Source organism: Cibotium barometz, chromosome 8 (genome assembly GCF_041138505.1).
Source record: "Cibotium barometz isolate CiBa-2024 chromosome 8, ASM4113850v1, whole genome shotgun sequence".
NCBI lineage: Eukaryota > Viridiplantae > Streptophyta > Polypodiopsida > Cyatheales > Cibotiaceae > Cibotium > Cibotium barometz.
In genome coordinates, this window is record NC_141053.1 from 13,358,461 (window position 1) to 13,377,177 (window position 18,717).

The window sequence follows — 18,717 nt, forward strand, 5'->3', positions numbered from 1 at the left end:
CTAAAGCAGGCCCCCAGGAATATACAAAACTTGAGATTTAGTTCCATCTTCCGTAGCTCACCCAACTCCACCTCCAAGGTTTTAGAGGTCCCTCTACCAAAGTATTCCATGTAATGTAGACGCTATTTTCTTGGCGACCACTATCATCTTCCTTTGGGATATACAAAACAGGGCCTAGCGCACTGACCAACTCTCCAAGCATTGGTCTTAGCCATGGCGGCAGGCCTAGGATCTCCACCCATACTAGGCAAGCCTCTTGCAAGCTTTTATTCACATTAAAGAGAGGATCAAAAGGCATAGCAAGTACCAGTTTCTATCTCAGGAATAACTGAGATCTTGCAAATAGATTAGCCAAGATTGCCCTTTTGTAAACAAAACATTCAAAAACCCTTTACCAAGATAGAATATCTGAGAGACCACCTTTTCATGAAAAATAATCTCATGTAGCTATTTTCCTAAATCCGTCGCCCGCTTTGATGCTTTGAGCCCAGCCACAATCCATTTCTTAGGCGTCACCGTCCCACCCGCTTGCCTGGATGCGCAAGACACGGTGGCCACCCACCTAGGCATGGACGCATGCAAAGTCACGTACTATAATGACTATTTGACACTCCCACTTAAGATATAATCTTTACTAACGCTTAATTAATAATGCACGCGAGCATTACCTTAAGATATATTGTATTCACGTCACCTTGCAATGGTATTTGCAACTTGTATTTTTAATACCCTAAGATATAATCTTTACTAATGGTATTTGCAACTTGTATTTTTAATACCCTAAGATATAATCTTTACTAACGATTAATTAATAATGCACTGGTTTAATTCGTTTGGTCATTGAATAGTAAGCGTTGCAACCTTGTAGGTTATAAATCTTAAGAGCACTAATTAACAGCTACGAAGAGAGAGAGAGCGTGTTAGAGTGAAGTGATCCTGATGGGGACACAGGCGACCCTGCTGCAGGCCCTCCAAGCTCTCTACCACGATCCTAACCCCGAGACGCGCAGTGCTGCCAACCAGTGGCTTCAGAACTTCCAGCATAGTCTGGAAGCATGGCAGGCAAGAGCTCTTCATTATGCCATTTTTTGCTTCTTTGTATGCTTGATATGCAGGTTTGTATTCCATGGGAACATCCCTATTTTCAATGCTCATGGGTTTTTAGTCCATGGGTTTGTTGCCCTTACCCTCATGTTTTTGGCAGAAACCGTATTCTTGCTCCTACTTTATGTCCTAACATGCCTCCATGTTTAACATGCCACATGCCATCATCATTTTCTAATCAGACGTGCATAATTTTAAGCCATCTCCTCTTGTCCTGAATTAAGATCAAATAACTGCACTTGATTTTTCACCATAGCTGGGCCATAGAGCTTCATCATGGTGGATCCTTTTGAAGTAGATGTAGCTAGATGCAGGCTTGCATGGTAATATTTCAGTCGTGCAAGCTCTTTCATCCCAAGGGAGTCAACCTTTGACAAATGCAGTGCATGTAGATGTAGATAGATGCAAGTCCTGCATGGTAGTATTTCAGTTGTGCAAGCACCTTCATCCCAAGGCAGGCAACCTTTGGCAAATGCAGATGCACTCTACACATGAATGATGCATGGATGGCAAAGTTTAAACCCTTAAAGGAAGAGGGTCTCGTACTATAAAATCAATTGTTTGCATTAATTGGGTCATCTGCTTGCATCTTGCAAAGAGATATCATCTATATGCACACAATTTCAGGGAGAGAGAACAGCATGGGAATGCCTTCACCATGTATCAATATGGCTTTGATGAGGATGAATGAGGCACGAGGGCACCTGTTTGCCCATAGTAAGTGTAATAGGCTTGGCCTTTAAGCTAATAATTCACTTGATTAAGAACAATCACAATGCTAGATAGAATGCTTGCAAACATTTGTACACATGTATGGGTAATCCCCAAATAGCTGTTTACAACTTGTTATGCAGTTCCAAGCAGCTGTACATTACTGGTCTCAGTCGCTTAAAATCTTAGGGGTCCAAATGACTAATTGTTCTTTCTTTTTTAAATGACCTCAGTGTCTAATAAAATGAAGAAACTTACCACATAAAATATCAGGATACAAAAATCTGTGCCAGTTTATAGGCATTTACGAGCCTGCTGTACATTACTGGCCTCAAGTCGCTTTGCTTTTTCATCTCTCCTATCATGCGAGGGTAGGAGAGGCTTTCAATGCCTTCTTTAATAAATAAATCTTTAGCAATAGAAAATTTTAGGGGTCCAAATGACTAATTGTTCTTTCTTTTTTAAATGACCTTAGTGTTTGTAATAAAATGAAGAAACTTTACCACATGCAAAACCATAAACTATCAGAATACAAAAATATGTGCCAGTTTATAGGCATTCATGGGCCCAGAAACGTTTTCACATGCACTAAAAATCCAGGCAATGCACCTGTTAAAAAACAAGTAATGTGGACATGTCAGATCCAATCATGTGAGGATTTACACATTGATGATTGTACACAACTGAAGAGTTCTTTGCTGTACAGGAACAAGCCTTCCTTGCACTTGCAAATGTTGCCGCAAGTTAGGGGCAAGCCTTGCTTGCATTTGCAAGGTTGTTAAAGAATTTTATGCAACTTAGGATAAGCCTTCCCTTCTTGTACTTGCAAGGTGGTTAAAGAATGTGTGGGGCCCTGCCATGTGATATTAAAGCAAGTGCTGAACTTGGAACTCAGAACTCGTTACAAAACAGAGGGATAGCAGGGGAAATAAATCTACATCATTGAGAAATGCATAATATTTGAACTCTCGACAACCATCTTCTTGGAGAGATGGTGCAAGTGGAGCAATGGCAATCACACAGGCGTGAGATTGAGGAAGGCCGTCTTTTAGTTATGCAATGTGTGATGTTGCATCTATTAGTTTCTTACGTGAGCTGTGGAGAGCCACTTTTTGTTGCCATAGCCTTTCATTTGTACTTGAAATGAGCCTTTGCACGGGCTTGGGTCCTCCAGAATATGGGTCAATCTGTTTAGTTTCTGGGTTCTAGAATCTGCAGAAGTGTTATGAAAGGGAGTATCTTTGTGGATTTTGTGTGTTTTACTTCATTGGTGACTGATTACTGCGAGGTTTTGGTTTATCGCTGGTGCATTCTTGCAGGTTTCTGATAACCTGCTGCATGAACCAAGCAGCAGCCTTGAAGTTCTTTATTTTTGCGCTCAGACACTCAGGACTAAGGTAGGATTTAGTAAGTCTTTTTGCTTGATATGATTTTATTCATCCATTGCATTGTAGATTGTCATTAGGTTTTGTGTGTTCATTCAGTGTTCTTTCTCACGTTTCGGTTTAGTTTGTATCACACATAATTTTTCGGTATGGGTTTTCTTACTTGACTTATGTAATCAGCTGTGGGGATGCCACCTCACATGCAGGTGACATGACTAGTGAGGCCAGTTAGGAGTGAGAGACCCTATTGATAAAGGAACAGTGGCACATGGGTGTGAAGGGATAATCAGTGCCTGGAGGCAATGGTGTATGAGAAGGCTGGGAATATTGGAGTAACGTTATATAGGAGCTGGACACTGTTAGACACTAGAATTAGGAAAAAGCAGCATATAAAACCAAGGTGCAGGTTTGGGGCAGGTTTTGGAGCAGTTTAGGTAGCCTTAGGACAGCCAGAAGCAGCCTTGGCCAGGCACTCAGGGTCTGTTCAGGGCCTGACCATGTGTGAAGGCCAAAAGTGGGCCAAAAGAAGATCTAAATCTTCTTTAAACATACTACATCAATAGGCTTAAACAGCCTAGTCTTGTTACCAAAAGCTCCCCCACTCCAGCTGCTGGTCAACAGACTGGACATGCTGACCACAGTAGATTCGGGGGAGGGGCGGTGGGGGGGATTTTATTGTATATATCCCCATCTCAATTAAGCCTGCAGCCCATCAGAAAAAGGTGTCTTAGCCCTCATCTGAAGAGCGAAACAGTTCCAGAATCAGCAGGACGTAGGGTGCTCTTCAGCAACTTGCAGTTTCAGCAAAATTGACCTGCTCCCTTCCTGCCTCTTTTATAAGTACAGTTTTCCGGATTCAGCCAGCATTGTCCTTCACTTTTATATCAATGACACTGTCTTGGCCACTTGGACCTAGTGAAAATGTTGTCTGTGTAGATGATTGTAAATGTTTCAAGGTTAATTCTGCCTTTAATGGTTTAGAGCAACAAATAATTATGCAAAGGTAATCGATTCTGTCAAGCTACTTAGACATACTGTAAAACACAAGTTGAGAGTAGACAGAAATAAGGAGAGAAATGACAGCTAAAGGCAGCCCACAAAACAAAGTCCATGTTCGGGGCACTTCTGGGCGCATGTAGGGTTGCAAAATCATGTCCAAATCTGCCCATATACTTGCTAGCAAGGATAAACATGTCCAACTGTATCGGGATTAATTGATGCACATGACACCCGCCGAACTTGGAGCACTGGGGTACGCTAGACACCTTTGCTTCGATTCCGCTCCGGTCCATCTGTAGACTTCACCATGTTTACCAGATCTGTTGAATCTCATGTAGCATTATCCTTCTCGTAGGATTCGAAGCGACTCTTTTGTAGTTCCTCATGTCAGGCTAACCTCATCTGTCGAGCTGAACTCATCCTCCTCCAAATGGGAATTGGAGAGATCTACCTTGGGTTCGGGTTGTTGTTCGTCAAGCGATGGTACCTCTCTTGGAATCTCCTCTTTTGTGAGAGCATCCTCCAAAAGTTCTTCCCACCTTGGAGGCTCTTCCTTTTAGGAGATCCTCGGTCTTGGGCTGCACCTCAGCCCTAGGTAGTTCCTTCCTGGTACGTTGTACTCGAAGAAGTTGTTGGATACATTCCAAGTGTTTCTCTCAAGCTTGCCAGAGCTCATCATCACTAACAATCTCTTGCATCAACACAACCATCATTTGGATGTCTCTATCTGCACCCTCCAAACAACAATCCAGGTTGGGTCTTCCATATACTTATCAAAATCTTGCATTGTCCAATGCCTCGGTTCCCATGATTGATTCTTTGTACCTAGGTTTGACCTAATGCAAACCTATGCTATATGCAAAAATGGGATGAAACCTTGAAAACGTAAACCGTAATTTGGTTTTTCCTCTTTGCCCACTGAATCTAGGGTTGCAACACTGTTGCAAGGATTGAACTCATACAAACCCTAATTTTGACTTGCAAACCCTAAAATCTAAACCCTAATTCAGCATGCAAAAACCTCTAGCTAAGGTCTACCCTAGGCTGACCTAAGCTGTGATACTCTTGTCACATGCTGAAGGTTAATGTGAGGACTTCTCAGCCTATTAGTGATTTGAAACATGATTAAAAGACGTAACACTGAAAAGAGAGCGGAAAGCTGTGTTGTTTGCATTGAGACACAAAGCCTTGTTAAATAGGGCTTGAAGAGGTACAAATAAAGAGGCACATCCTTGATGAAAGGGTGTGACTTTTGAATGTGATGACCCATGTGATAGGGTGTGACCCTTCAATGATTAAGAGTAATTAAGGATAAAGAAGAGAGATGAAGTCACAATTGTGACATTTCCTCCCACTTAAAATAAGATCCAGGGTTATATAAGTGAGTGCTCTTGACTAAAGAACTCGTGAAGTAATTTTGGGTACTATTGTAGATCTCCATCACTTTGCCAAGTTGAATCTGAATCATCCAAGTCTTTCCATTGTACCAAGAATTTTGTAATAATCTTTTGCCGAGTTTCATGATCAAGAATCTTCTTTGGAATTAAAATTATGCTTTCATCTTCAATCTCTGGAACATAATCTGAAATGTCTGAAATAGTAGAATCTCCTTGAACAAACTTCTTGATCCATGATATGTGAAAAGTCGGATGAATCTTTCTCTATGAAGGTGGTAACTCCAACTTATAACTCAAAGGAGAATTCTTCTTAATAATTCGAAAAGGATCATAGTAACGTGGTCTTAACTTCGAAAAAATTGATTTCATTGTTTATATTGATGAGGAGCGACGAACAAAAGAACCATATCACCTTCTTGAAATTCATCATGTCGGCGACGTCGGTTAGCTATTTCTTGATATTGTTCTTGCACGCGAATCATCTGATCTTGAACTTGAATAAGAATGTCTTGCATTTCTTGAACTAATTGATCCACTAATACCACCTTGGGTTGAAGAACAAAGTTGGATGGCACAATTGGTGTATGACCATAAGCGGCTTGAAAAAGACTCATACCAATCGTTGAATGTCTTGTGATCGAGTGAAAGAGATTGGATATGGGGCACGAGTCGGTGGCGAATTGCCTGGAAGAAGATCAATTGGATTATCTACTGGTCGTCCAGGAGGCAAAAGTGCAGGTAATTCTGTAGGAAAAAGATCCAAATGTGGGGCACAAAAGGGTTGAGCTAAATATGCCACCTTGGAATTATGGTCAGGCATCGTCTGGAATAAACCATTAAAAGTGTCAAAGAACAACCTGCCTTTCGAACCCACCGCTTTGCTTGAAGTGCGAACATGTTGGTGTGGAGAGTTAATCGCGCACGCCTTTGAGATCGATGTCCATGCCATTTTTGACAAATTGTAAGGTGTGACTGTGAAAACTGACAGAGGGTTGTACTGATATAACAATTGCTGACCCAAGGTCTTGTTGTATCTGGATAGGGGCATAACCTGAAAGTCCATCTTATCACGATATTGGTGAATATGAAAGGAAAGTCGAGGAGCCATGGTGTTGCACTTGAATCCAGACCTGTCTCCCAACTCTATCTCATAAGTGTGGGTGGTGTGAGTGGTGTATTTCCAAATGCTGAACCATCACCGTGGCCACAAAATTGTGAGAACATCCGCTGTCGACCAGAATACTGATTGGGCAGCTGGAAATTGAGCCAGCAAGTGTCACCACATGTGTGGACATCGAGGCTGGAATTGTAGATGTCGATTGTGCTTTTGTCATTGAGGTAATTACACATGCTTGTGCATGCTGAGAGAGGACCATAGCCATGTTGGAGTTTTGTCGATGATTAGGACGTTTAGGACACTCAAACCAACAATGGTTTCCCGAACAGATAGTACAGAGGCTCGTTTTTCGTTGTCCTTGAGAAGAATTTTGAGAGTCTGGCTTAAAATGGTGAGGTTGGTTACGTCCAATATTACGTCCACGGTCTGATCCTTGTGGTTGAGAGGATTGTGGTTGCCATGATCGATCAGAGGAGGAACCATCTTGACGGCGAGGTTTCTTGGAACTTATTTGAGAATTGAATTGATTCGAAGCATTGCCAAAGGAAGGGGTATTGCCACTATTGTTGTAGGGGCGATGACTTTTGCCTGAGTTGAAAAGGGTGGACGTCCTAGCTGAGGAGGAGGTCGGAAAGTGTTGGTAAGGTTTACTATGCATTCCGCATAAGCAACTACCGAGGTAAGGTCAACGGGGTTGTACTTTTGCATGTTCACACTAAGATTGGGATTGAGACCCTCAACAAAGGCATGTAGCCTGTCTTCAAAGGTTATTGAAGAGATCTCCAGTGTCAAACTAGTGAACTGTGAGATGTAAGAGGCCAATGGTCCGGTTTGGGCCAAATGGCGTAAACGAGATTGTGCTTTGAAATCCGCATTCGCAAGTATAAATTGCTTTACAGATGGCACGTTCGAATTTATCCCAAGTCATGATGGACTTGCCATCAGTCAACCACCGTTGCCACCATAAAAAGGCAGTATCTTTGAGTAAGGAGGTGGCAAAAGTCAATTTCTTTTGGTCGGAGAGGTCGAAGCTCACAAAATACAAATGAAGCTGGTATAGCCATTGATCTAAAATGCGTTTGTTGTGTTGGCCTTTGAATGCTTCAAGCGCTTTATGTGCAATTTCTTAGAATGATTTGCTTGAAGTAAACGATGAAGGACTTTAAGTTCAGCATCATCTACCTTTGCTGGTATGTCGTCAAGAGCTGGAGCTGGTGTGTCAACTTAAGCACGCGAGCTGGTTGGTTGGGAGAATCCTCGTCGAAGCTGTTGCATTTGTGTTGTAAGTGTTGCCAATGTTGATTGAAGTTGAGCTTGCACAGCCTCCATTTGGGTTTGCATGTTCTGCTGCTATGGGGAGAGAAGTGGCACATCTTTCAGAATTTGTTCTGCTTCCATGGTGATTGGGTTGGTATTGTTGGTCCGTTGGTGGAGCTCCCGAAGGTGCTGTTGCACCCTAGTAAGAACCATCTCTGGGAGGGCAAGGCTGGGCCATGCAAGAATATGGCCGTGGCGAGGCTGTCAGAGGAGGAATTGATAACAGTGTATCGAGGACGATCAGGAGGGGTGGTTAAGGGGCTTGGGCTGGCAGTAGGTGGTGAAGGAGTAGGTGTCCGAGGAGTATAAGTCGGTGACGAGGGTCAGGCACTGAATGCAAGGGGAGCCTACTTCGGGTATATGCTAATCTCGTGGAATATAGAAGATGCCTCTGGGATGGCAAGGCCAAGATAGGGATAACGTTCCAGGAGAAAGGTATAATGAGGTAAATCTTGTTCTGAGGTCTGAACCCCGAATATCCACACGTCGTATTCTCGATCATGAGAAGTGGGTGTATGCGGAAAAGTGTTGGGAAAATAGGAATAGGTACAGGAGCAAGGGAGGGAAGATAGCTCACGAAAGTCTCCTCAGCCATAAGTCACCACAGACGAAAATTTTATTGGAAAATGGAGAGATGCGTCCAACAAATGCAGGTAGGTGTCCAGCAAATCCAAGTAGGTGTCTTCAGTCCATAAAGAGTAATGTGGCTGAAATGGAAGGGAAACTGTAACATGGAAATCTTATCTATCATGAAAATTGAATAAACACATAAGCATGCCAGATAGGAAACAGATAACAGTTCTGCACAGTACACCACACTAGGGGCCAGAAGATGGGCTGACCCCCCCCTTTATGGTTAGATTACCAAAAAGGAGTCTGCTTCAAATACAACTGTGTGGGTGCCGGGTGCCCATGGATTCTCCATTGGCTAGCACCTTTTTCTTCCGGTACAATATGAAAACAAAACAAAGCATATGCTGAATTTGATTCAATCCTCAGCACAAGAGAGCATTCCCGGCATAAAGCACATGTAGGACAACCATGGACAGCCCATAGCATTCCCACATCAGCCCGGGACAGCCTTGCATGTCTGGCTCATAGAACAAGTCGACCAGCCTTGAAGGGCTGTTTACAGCAGTCGACCAGCTCTCAGAAGCCACAAGAGGAGTCGGCCAGCAGCAGTTCGCAAGTCAGAAGGTCTCCGATCAGTAAAGGATACCTCCCACACAAATTGGCCAATGCTTCTTTCCTCCGGATGCCCTGACCAGCAGCTTTGTAGGGCTGTAAAACAGTCGGCCAGCAGCAAAAACAGCCACCAGATGGAGTTGACTAGCCTTAGCCACACAATTGGGTGAATTCCGTCGCGGTGGATAGTGGTAGATGGCTGTAGGAAGCTGTAAACCAGTCGACCAGCTCTCCCATGTGTACACAAAAAGCATGTGCCAGCCCCAAACTAGAGTTCTCGCCTTGTTATAGAGTTCCTCCGCTGAAAATAGCTCAGTCGTGTGCTTTTCTGGTCCAGAAGGGGGCGCCTACTATCAGTTGGTTCAAAAGAAGTCTGGTGCCCACCCTTTGGCTGCCACATGTATTAAAATAGTCCTGCCTAGTGTGAATATCTTATAAGTTGTCCGGTCACTTATAAGTGAGTGTGGACCTGCACCCATGCTTATTAGTATGTGAAATCATAAAGCTGTAAATTGGGTTCTTAGAGACACTCACCACTTGCAAAACACATGTAGACCACTTGTCAATCCCAAACAGGTGTGCACATACATGTCCATAGGGTGCCCGGGCGTCCCCGGCCCACAGACAACACAGGCAGTAATCTGAGGCATTGTCTAGGCAAACAAAACAAGTCATCCAAATATAAAATCAAAGTCATGCACACACACGAGTGCAGCTAGAGTGGAAGAAACACCCATCTGCTCAATTGTATGAGGTAAAATGTCTAGGGCTTCATGATCCTTCTAGAATCTCCCCATAACATAAAATACAGAAGATTACCAAGATAGCTAGTCTCGGGAAATCACACCACGTCAGGCTCCATGAGCCACGCATGTACATCATGTCAGGCCCCACAGGACATACATGTACTAGCATGTCAGGCTCCATGAGCCATACATGTACTATCATGTCAGGCTCCATATGCCATACAGACACACCATGTCAGGCTCCACTAGCCATACATGTATGTCATGTCAGGCTCCCTATGCCACACATGAACAAAAGAAAACATAAGCTGTGAGGAATTTTGTGACACATACCTAGTAGGATGTATGTAAGTATGGGTCAAGTGATTGCACTCTAGGGTAGTACGGGCTGATTGATCACACTCTAGGGTAATGGAGATCTTCTTGGGACACTTTGTCCTTGGTTGTAGGGCTCAAACAGACACCAAATGACCTCAGATGGGCTTGGTGCTATTTAATCTAATATGGTCCCAGTAGGATGATGTGGTCATAGGGTGGTCGAACAGTGGTGACCTACGATACAACCAACCGTGGTACTATATATAGACATGTTTCGTAGCCTTCTTAGTTATATTGAGGTTGAGATCTATCTTCATTGCATTGTGCACTCTTGCTAGTGCATGACATCCTTCGTCCAAAGTCTACCTAGATCACCATCAAAGCTCCTTGTTGGAGCGTACAGGTGGGCAGATGCCATCAATTTGTAATTTGGTTTGCAAACAATAATTCAATATTATTCTCCATCTCTCTTGCATCAAGTTCTTTGTTTTATGAAGAGTCTGTTTTTTTTTCCTGTGCAAGCGCAAGTCATATTTTTTTATAGGGAAAATCTATATGGCAAATGAGTATGGAGTAGATAAATCGAGAGTTTGGACAGTTTTAGACCAGGCCTGGGTACCCTAAGCGTGTACAGTTCATGTTGGCCAAAGGGGCCTAGGGTTGGGTACCTTTTTAGTTGAGAATGAACGCATTAAGTGACTTTCAAGTTTTATCACACTTATTTTTAAAGGGCTTGCAAAGGGCTGCCGACTTTTGGTAGATGGGGGGGAGGGGGGTGTTATTTTGTAAAAGACCCCGAATCCCCTCATGCCTCATCGTCCTCAACTTCAGCTCTTAGAGCTAGCAAATACTGGTAGTCACTCATCAATTGTTTTTCTTCTTTGAGGATTTATGAAGGTTTTCTAAACCTTAAGTACCCTCTTTTACCTTGTACAGGTCCTTGAGATGTTTCTTTTTATCTCTCTCCCTCGATCTCTCTCTCTCTCTCTCTCTCTCTCTCTCTCTCTCTCTCCACGCTCCCTACCTTTCTCCATCTCTCTCTATCTCCACCTCCCTTTCTTTATCTTTACCATTGTGAAGGCTGAACAAAGATTAAAATTGGTTTATTTCTTTAAACTACCCATTATGGTGGCCAGGTTGTCCCATCTCCTCTAGAGGTCCTCTAAAGGCTTGTGTGTGAATTTTTTAATGGCATAATTTTTGAGCACTGATGACATGAAGTAGGGATGTGATATCACAAAATTTTCTCTATGTGAAGCTTTAGAGTAGACTTTTATGAATCCAAGTTCGAGTTTTTTTTTCCATTTTTCTTGTGTCTTTTTCTAACTAATAATGCAATGTGCAATGTTAGCTCTTTTAAACATTCTGCTCTTGCTATTTAGGTTTTTAATCGCCTCTTTTTTTGTGTTTATTTTTTATTTAACAGATTCAACGTGATTTTGATGATTTGCCTCCGAGTGCTAGAATACCTTTGAGGGACTCTGTATTGGTATATGGATTCCTTGCACGTCGAAAGTGAAAATTTGGTTTTAAATCTTCTGAGATTTTTTACTTGATAAAGAGCATCCCTAACAGCTGCAACAACAAAAAATAGAAGATGAGATGGGTAGGTTATTTTAACAAAGCATATGCTAGACTAGTTTTATATGAAGCACTAGTGGGCTCTGGCCATGTGTGCGAGCTCACTTTCTGTCAAAGCAAAAAGTAAGGCAGCTGAGACCCTCATCTTTTGGGGAATGATATGGTGAGCTGTGTTGGGATCAAGGTATTGCTCGTGTGTGTGTGTGAGCCACCTCCTAGAGAGTGGTAGTGTGTAAATGCTAGCGCGTGTGTGTCTTTTTTAGGAAGGTCAATTTGATTCTTTTTATTTTTTTTGAAAATCTTGCTAATTAGAGCATTAATCCTAAATCCCCGATCATTTTTCAAAATTGAGGACATAAATCAGGCATTAGAGAGCCGCAATAGCCTCCTATAACATCATTTCCAAAAAACCATAATTTTTGGAAAAACCTAATTTCTAGGAACCCTGATTTTCTTCTTCAACTTTGAGCTCTCACATGTTCATAGACAAATTTAATTGCCAAGGTTTCCACACTAAATTAAGATAAAGTTTCATTTGATGAAAGAAAATCTGTGGGGTTTGGTGAAGAGCACTACCAATGCAACCTCTTCCTCCGATGTTGATGCAACCAACGAAGAAGAGCCCAGAACACAACATGATCTATTTAGAGTTGAGAGGGCATATGTCGTCATTGCCCTTGGCTCAGGTGATGACTATTTGCATCACATTTCTAATCTAGAAGCACCGACTGAAGCTTGGGCAAAACTTGATTTGCTTTTTGGTGCGAGTGCCAAAAACTCAAAGCTACCTTGAAAATCACTTTCTTTGAGGTGCAACTGTAGACATGAGAATCTTTTGCTGCACAAGTCAATAAAATTAGGATTCTCATGACTCAACTTGCTGTAGTTCAGTCTCTAGTAATTGAAGATGATGCCATAGCAGTGCTTCTCAAAAGCATGCTTGAGGAGTATGATAACCTGGTGACCACCTTGAAGAAAATTCCTAATCCTACCTTGGAGAAGGATCATTAGTTCTTTACAAGAAGAAGAAAGAAAGAAGAAGCAAAGGTCAATAGAAGCTGTCACAGAACAAGGTTGTGTTGTAAAGACCAAGGGCTCATATAGAGGACAAGCCAAAGGAAAGCTTTGCAGGTTATGTGGGAAAAGCATCACTTAGAAAAGGATGGTTTTAGCCTAAATCCTTGTGGTATCTGTGGGAAAAGCAATCATCTTGAAAAAGATTGCTATTCCAAGAAAAACACTGCTAATATTGTCGAAGAGCCTTCCATATAGGAGGCCAACTATTGTATTGATGATTGGGCTTTTTAGGTCCATTGTGTGTGTTAATTTTCTTTTGTGTGACTCTTGATCTCTTTGTATGTCCTTACCCTTGGGACCCCATCAATGGCATGTGAAACGATGGCGATGTGATTTATCTTTGACCAGGAAAACTGGCATGAGAAACCATGAACCTAGATTTATCCTTGACACAGTGTGAGGCAATCCCTTGAGGGAGGGTGTCACATGCGGAAGCTCTAGGAGTCTTCTTTGAGACCTAAACACCATCGTGGAACAACTTGATGCAAAACGCAAGCAAGAGAGATAGAGAGAGTTGAGTTTTAGTATATTTATCGTATACAAAAAGGATACACCTTGGCAAGCCCTTGGCTGCCCCTCAGAAGGTGGTAAACACCTAATCTAAGCCTATTCTAATGACTCAGTCCATGAAGGACTGAATACCCGACAAGAGGCCATGCGATTGCTATAAATAGCACTTGGAAACATTTGTGGGCTGGCCGGCCTGCTGTCGGTCAGATCCCTAGACACACAAATATTCCCATACAGTCGAGACTCGACACCTTGTGATAAGCTCCTCCTATGCTTGTGGACAGGGACATGTCCCACCACAAAGTCTTCCAAGTCCATGCTAGTTGCACAAGCTCCTGAATTTGGTTCCAAAACTTGTTCTTTATTTGTTGCCCTTCAAGGATCAGCCTTGGGAATGAGCATGCACATGTCTTGCACATGACATCCCCCTCTGCTAAACTTGATGACGGGATTCCAACTTCTGCTCTTGGATGACTGTCATCATCCCTTTGTCTCTTCTTGGACTCCCAAACCTGTCATTCTTCCTTTTTTGGCAACCTTTTCATTGAAAAACCTTGCCCGGTCTCCAAATCCACTCCAAATGCGATGAAGATCTATGCATCTGCTCCATCTTGTCCCCTATCCCTTCATGCCCTGCCCCTGAACACTTTCTATGGTCTTCTATTCCTGAATATTGAGTTTGGCACTCTCACTCCACCCCTTGGAGGATCATCCTCCCTTGGAACTGTTGCCTGAATGCCTTTCTTGGTATGCTCCAAGTGGCATCTGACTGGCAGGATTGCCATTCCCCTTGGGTCTTGTGGAACACCACCAACCAACCTATTGGTAACTTCTTCCATGTCTTGTGTTACTCTCCTTGGACTGTGCACCTTCATTTGGGACCAAATCAGTATTTAGCCTTTAGCCTTGCTAAGCCTGATGCTTTGATACCAATGTCACATGCGGAAGCTTTGGGAGTCTTCTTTTAGCCCTAAACACCATCCTAGAACAACTTGATGCAAAACACAAGCAAGAGAGATGGACAGAAGAGAGAGAGAGAGAGAGAGTTGAGTTTCAATATATTCATAGTATACAAAAAAGACACATCTGCCCTTGGCTGCCCTTAAAGGTGGTAAACACCTAATCTAAGCCTATTCTAATGACTCTTCCCATGAAGGCCTGAATACCCAACAAGGAGCCATGCGATTGCTATAAATATCACTTGGAAACATTTGTGGACTGGTCAACCTGCTGTCGGCCAGATCCCTGGACACAAAAATATTCCCATACAGCTGACACCTTGTGATAAGCTCCTCCTTTACTGGCTGACAAGGACTGGTCCCACCACAAAGTCTTCCAAGCCCATGCTAGCTGCACAAGCTCCTCACTTTGAGGCATGCTCTGCTTGCCCTTATGTCTCCTCCTCATTATCTGAACCTCTAGCTCGGTACTACCCAACACTTCAGGAAAAAGATGTAAGGAGTGTTTGGCTTGGGTCCTTGTGCCTCCTTTGTCCCCTCACAAGTTTTCCCTTGTGTTTGTTTCACATGCAAGGAAAATGCCACATGTTTCTGGTCTTTACTCCATGACTTTGAGAAGAGGACCAAAACCCTCTCTGAATAGGTAGTAGTAGTGGCCTTGATCTTATAGTATGCTGGGCATTGAAGGAGGATAGCGTGCTCCTGAGTCTCAATCTCATCATACATAGTTGGGTCATATTTTTATTGTTGCTGTCCACATGTTCTTCTTGATAGTAGGGAACATAAGACCTAGCCCCAGGCCATGACTGGGAGATATTGTACCTAATAGACAAGTTTCACAGCCTTTCAACTAAGGGTTTTGTTGAGATAATTAAATTTGATGGTATTGATACAAATCTGTGTATGAGCGACAGGATTTTCTTCTATTGTGAAACGGCATGAGTTGTTTTTTTTTTTTTGCAGAAGTATGCTCTTGCTGTAGTGTGCTGTGCATTTAAGCGGTTGCTGACCTGACTGGTCTTGATTTGGCTCTCACAGATATTGCTGAAAAGGTTTTGCCAGGGACCTGCATCCGTGAGGACACAGGTGCTTCTCAATCACATAACTGTAATTGTACAGGCACTTTTTGCATGTAGTATTGGTGATTTGCAGTTCTTCACAAGTGGTTGGCATTTGCAGCTCTGTTTGGGTTTGGCAGCATTAGCAGTGCATATGCCAGCGGAACAGTGGAGTGGTGGAGGTGTCATGAAATGGCTGAAAGATGAACTTTGTGCTGAACCCAAGGCTATCTCGAGCCTTTTGGAGCTTCTAACTGTGTTGCCACAGGTCAGGGTGCCCAGCTCTCGTTCTGCAAATATGTAAAGCTGCTGCCCGTACACTTCTGTATACCATATGCCAGTATACATCTTTTTTTATTTGTTTTCACTTAAGTGGTTTCAGCAGTTTGAGAAGCAGTGGAAACCACAACAACATTCTGCTCAGATAAATGATTTCCTTGGGTGCTTCAGTACTGGGGAGTCATATAGTTACCTTAGTGGCTGAGCCTGTCCTTGTATGTTTCTCAGCTCTGTGCTGATGGAGGATTCTATATCATCAGGAGGGTACAATAGAAGCAGCATTGGATACTCTTCAATGCAGTGAATTTGAAGGCATTCAGCAAAGGTGCTACTGCATAAGACGTCTGGCCATGGATGTAGGTCAGATAAATAAGCAGTCTGCATGAGCTTTTTTGGCCTTTTGAAGGTACGGCAGAGTAACTGTCTTGCTCTACAATCCTTGATGACGTTTTGCTTAGATAAACATTCTCCTTGGATGCTTTAGAATTGGGATCACATACGGGTAACCATAGTGGTTGACCTCGCCAGCTGGACAGTTGAGCTTGGTTGGTCTCAAAGGGCGTTCCCCTCGTTGCTTGTGATAAAAAATTGTATAACTATGCAGGAAGTCATTTGACCACTTGTTTGGAGATCTTATTGAAGCAAAACATCTGTGGTTCATTTGTTGGATCTTTTTGATAATGTCTGACTGCAAGCAACTATGCCTTGGTCATGATATCCGAACCCTAGCAAATATTTAGATGCGCTTCTCAGTCCTCTGACCTTCCCCTTGGTTGCGGGTCCTGCTGCTTTTTGTTTTGTTTTGCAAGTGAGTGGACTGTTTCCTAGTCGTGATGATACATTTCAATGAAACATTGGGTGTGGACACAACCACCTTGTGGTAAATCCAGCTTGCATGCTGCATCTTTGACTTTCTTTCCACAATATCTTGGTGCCAAATGAGACTTGTGATGATACATTTCAATGAAACATTGGGTGTGGACACAACAACCTTGTGGTAAATCCAGCTTGCATGCTGCATCTTTGACTTTCTTTCCACAATATCTTGGTGCCAAATGAGACTTTTGAGCCCGAACCATTGACATTTGCAACGAGTACTGCTTATACTTTTTATTGAAGGAGAGATGGCAGTTATGGTCTTCTAAAGATTTTTTTTCTCCTCTCACAGAAAATAAAAGCTTGTCTCTATACTGTAGAGTGGTTCATAGATTGAGTACTTTATGCTTCTTTCCCTTTTTTTGAAACTTAAAAGGTCCACAGTTTGCTTGATTGTCTTGTTGGTGGACACAGGAGGTACATAGCCACAAGATTGCAGTGCGCCCGGAAAGAAGACGGCAATTCCAGAAAGAGCTGGCATCATCTGTGCATGATGCGTTCAGTGTGCTAACGGATCATTTATCTCAAAACTCGATGGAGCAGCTTGACCAGGTATTTTGGCGGTTGTCACCTGTGTGCATGCTACATACATGAACTTTTTTGAGAGACTGAGAGATAGAAAAGAAAGAAAGATATATTACGCGTCTACTAAAGACCCAATGGGCCTATGAGACCAAAGTGATACAATAATGTCCATGGCATATCTCATCATGGAATGGAAAATAAAACAGAAAGAAAACATAAATATAGCTATCTCACTGGGGTAATACAAAACTGTCCATGGAAGCTGATGAGGTGATCGTGGCCGGCAGGGGGATCGAGGGCGTTGGGCACGCTGGAGTGCAGAGGCTCGGTCCGAGGTAACTCCTCTCGGGCGAGGTAGGTCCAGAGCAGCTCGTGGAGGGTCCACACGATCCACTATGTCGGTGTCCTCCACCTCCTGGGCCTGGAAGAAACTGGTGATGGTTGGCTGCCGAGGGGGGGGGGTGGGGTGGCTGGGGCCTGTGTCTCAAGGTGTCATTGTGTCTGCGGAGCTCAAGCAGGAAGAGGCCCAGGCAACACTGGTCCTGGAAGTCAATGATCTTGGAGAGTGGACCGAATCCCTCATGAAATAGACAATGAAACCTCCGGCGGATCTCATAGTATATTGGGCAGCGGCATATGTAATGCTCCTCCGTCTCTCTGTGTGGCATAGTCGGCAGATCCTCTCCTCTCTGGGTGTCCGTATGAGCTTCCCGGCTCTGAAGATGTGCTCAGTTCTACCTGTCTCCACTCTGAGGCCGTGGGATGAAACCTGTATCTGGCCAATCGCAATCCGCATGGCATGGGACATGTGAACACTCAAGTAGCCCGGTTGCTGGACGAATCCATCCTCAGTGAGTGTGAGGAAGTGGTCTCTGTAAAAGTGCATCTTCGTGGGGAGCTCCGGGGGTGTGATCCATGTGCAATGTGTGTAGAGGCTAAGAAGATCTGACCGGATAACCCGGTTGGTATCCTCGTGAGACAGCCGGAGAAAAGGGGAGTCCAAACTGTACTGAAGGGGGGGTAGGCGGTCCATGCAGAGCCCATATACTGAGAACCAAGTGGAAACTAGTTCATACCATACTCCAGAGTGCCCCTCAAGTGCTAGTTGTCTGGAGGACTCCAGGACAAGCCTCGGGTACCTATGGGGATCCATGTGACTGATGCGATGGATGTATGTGACTGTCTGGAAGAGTGCCTCCATTACCATCGGGGCTACAGCAAACTCTAATCTCGTGTGGGACTGATGGTTTGCTGCGGATCATACGGGAGAACATCATGACCTGGGGCCTCTCAACTCGCTGCCAATCCTCATTGGATAAATCTACAAAAGACCCAAAGGGTCTATGAGACCAAAAGAAATATGTGTGAGTGTGGGCATCTGTATGCCAGCAAACATGAGGGGAAAAAACAAAACTAGCTACTCAAAGAACAGGATCCACTACGTGAGTGCTGCATGTACAATGTGAACAGCCAAACCAGCCATGTGATGTCCTCATCCAATAATAGTACCATCCTCTCCATGACAGAGTGCAGAGCTGTGATGAAGTCCACCTCTTTTGATCCCGAGAGTATG

General features: G+C 43.5%; 1 protein-coding gene across 4 annotated transcripts in view; it reads left to right on the plus strand.

Annotated features, from left to right (window-relative positions):
- The first annotated feature begins 799 nt into the window (after positions 1-799).
- MOS14 (ARM repeat superfamily protein) overlaps positions 800-18,717 on the plus strand; it is a 66,608-nt gene continuing 48,690 nt past the window's right edge. The window contains exons 1-6 of one of the 4 annotated variants that reach the window (XM_086801324.1): positions 800-1,062; positions 3,135-3,212; positions 11,706-11,768; positions 15,445-15,492; positions 15,586-15,732; positions 17,034-17,171. In XM_086801324.1, the coding sequence (XP_086657450.1) occupies positions 940-1,062; positions 3,135-3,212; positions 11,706-11,768; positions 15,445-15,492; positions 15,586-15,732; positions 17,034-17,171 (597 nt within the window). In that variant the 5' untranslated portion in view covers positions 800-939. Of the gene's footprint in view, positions 1,063-3,134; positions 3,213-11,705; positions 11,769-11,861; positions 11,886-15,444; positions 15,493-15,585; positions 15,733-17,033; positions 17,172-18,717 lie in introns of those variants that run through there. The other 3 variants (XM_086801325.1, XM_086801326.1, XM_086801327.1) reach the window with 3 other exon arrangements.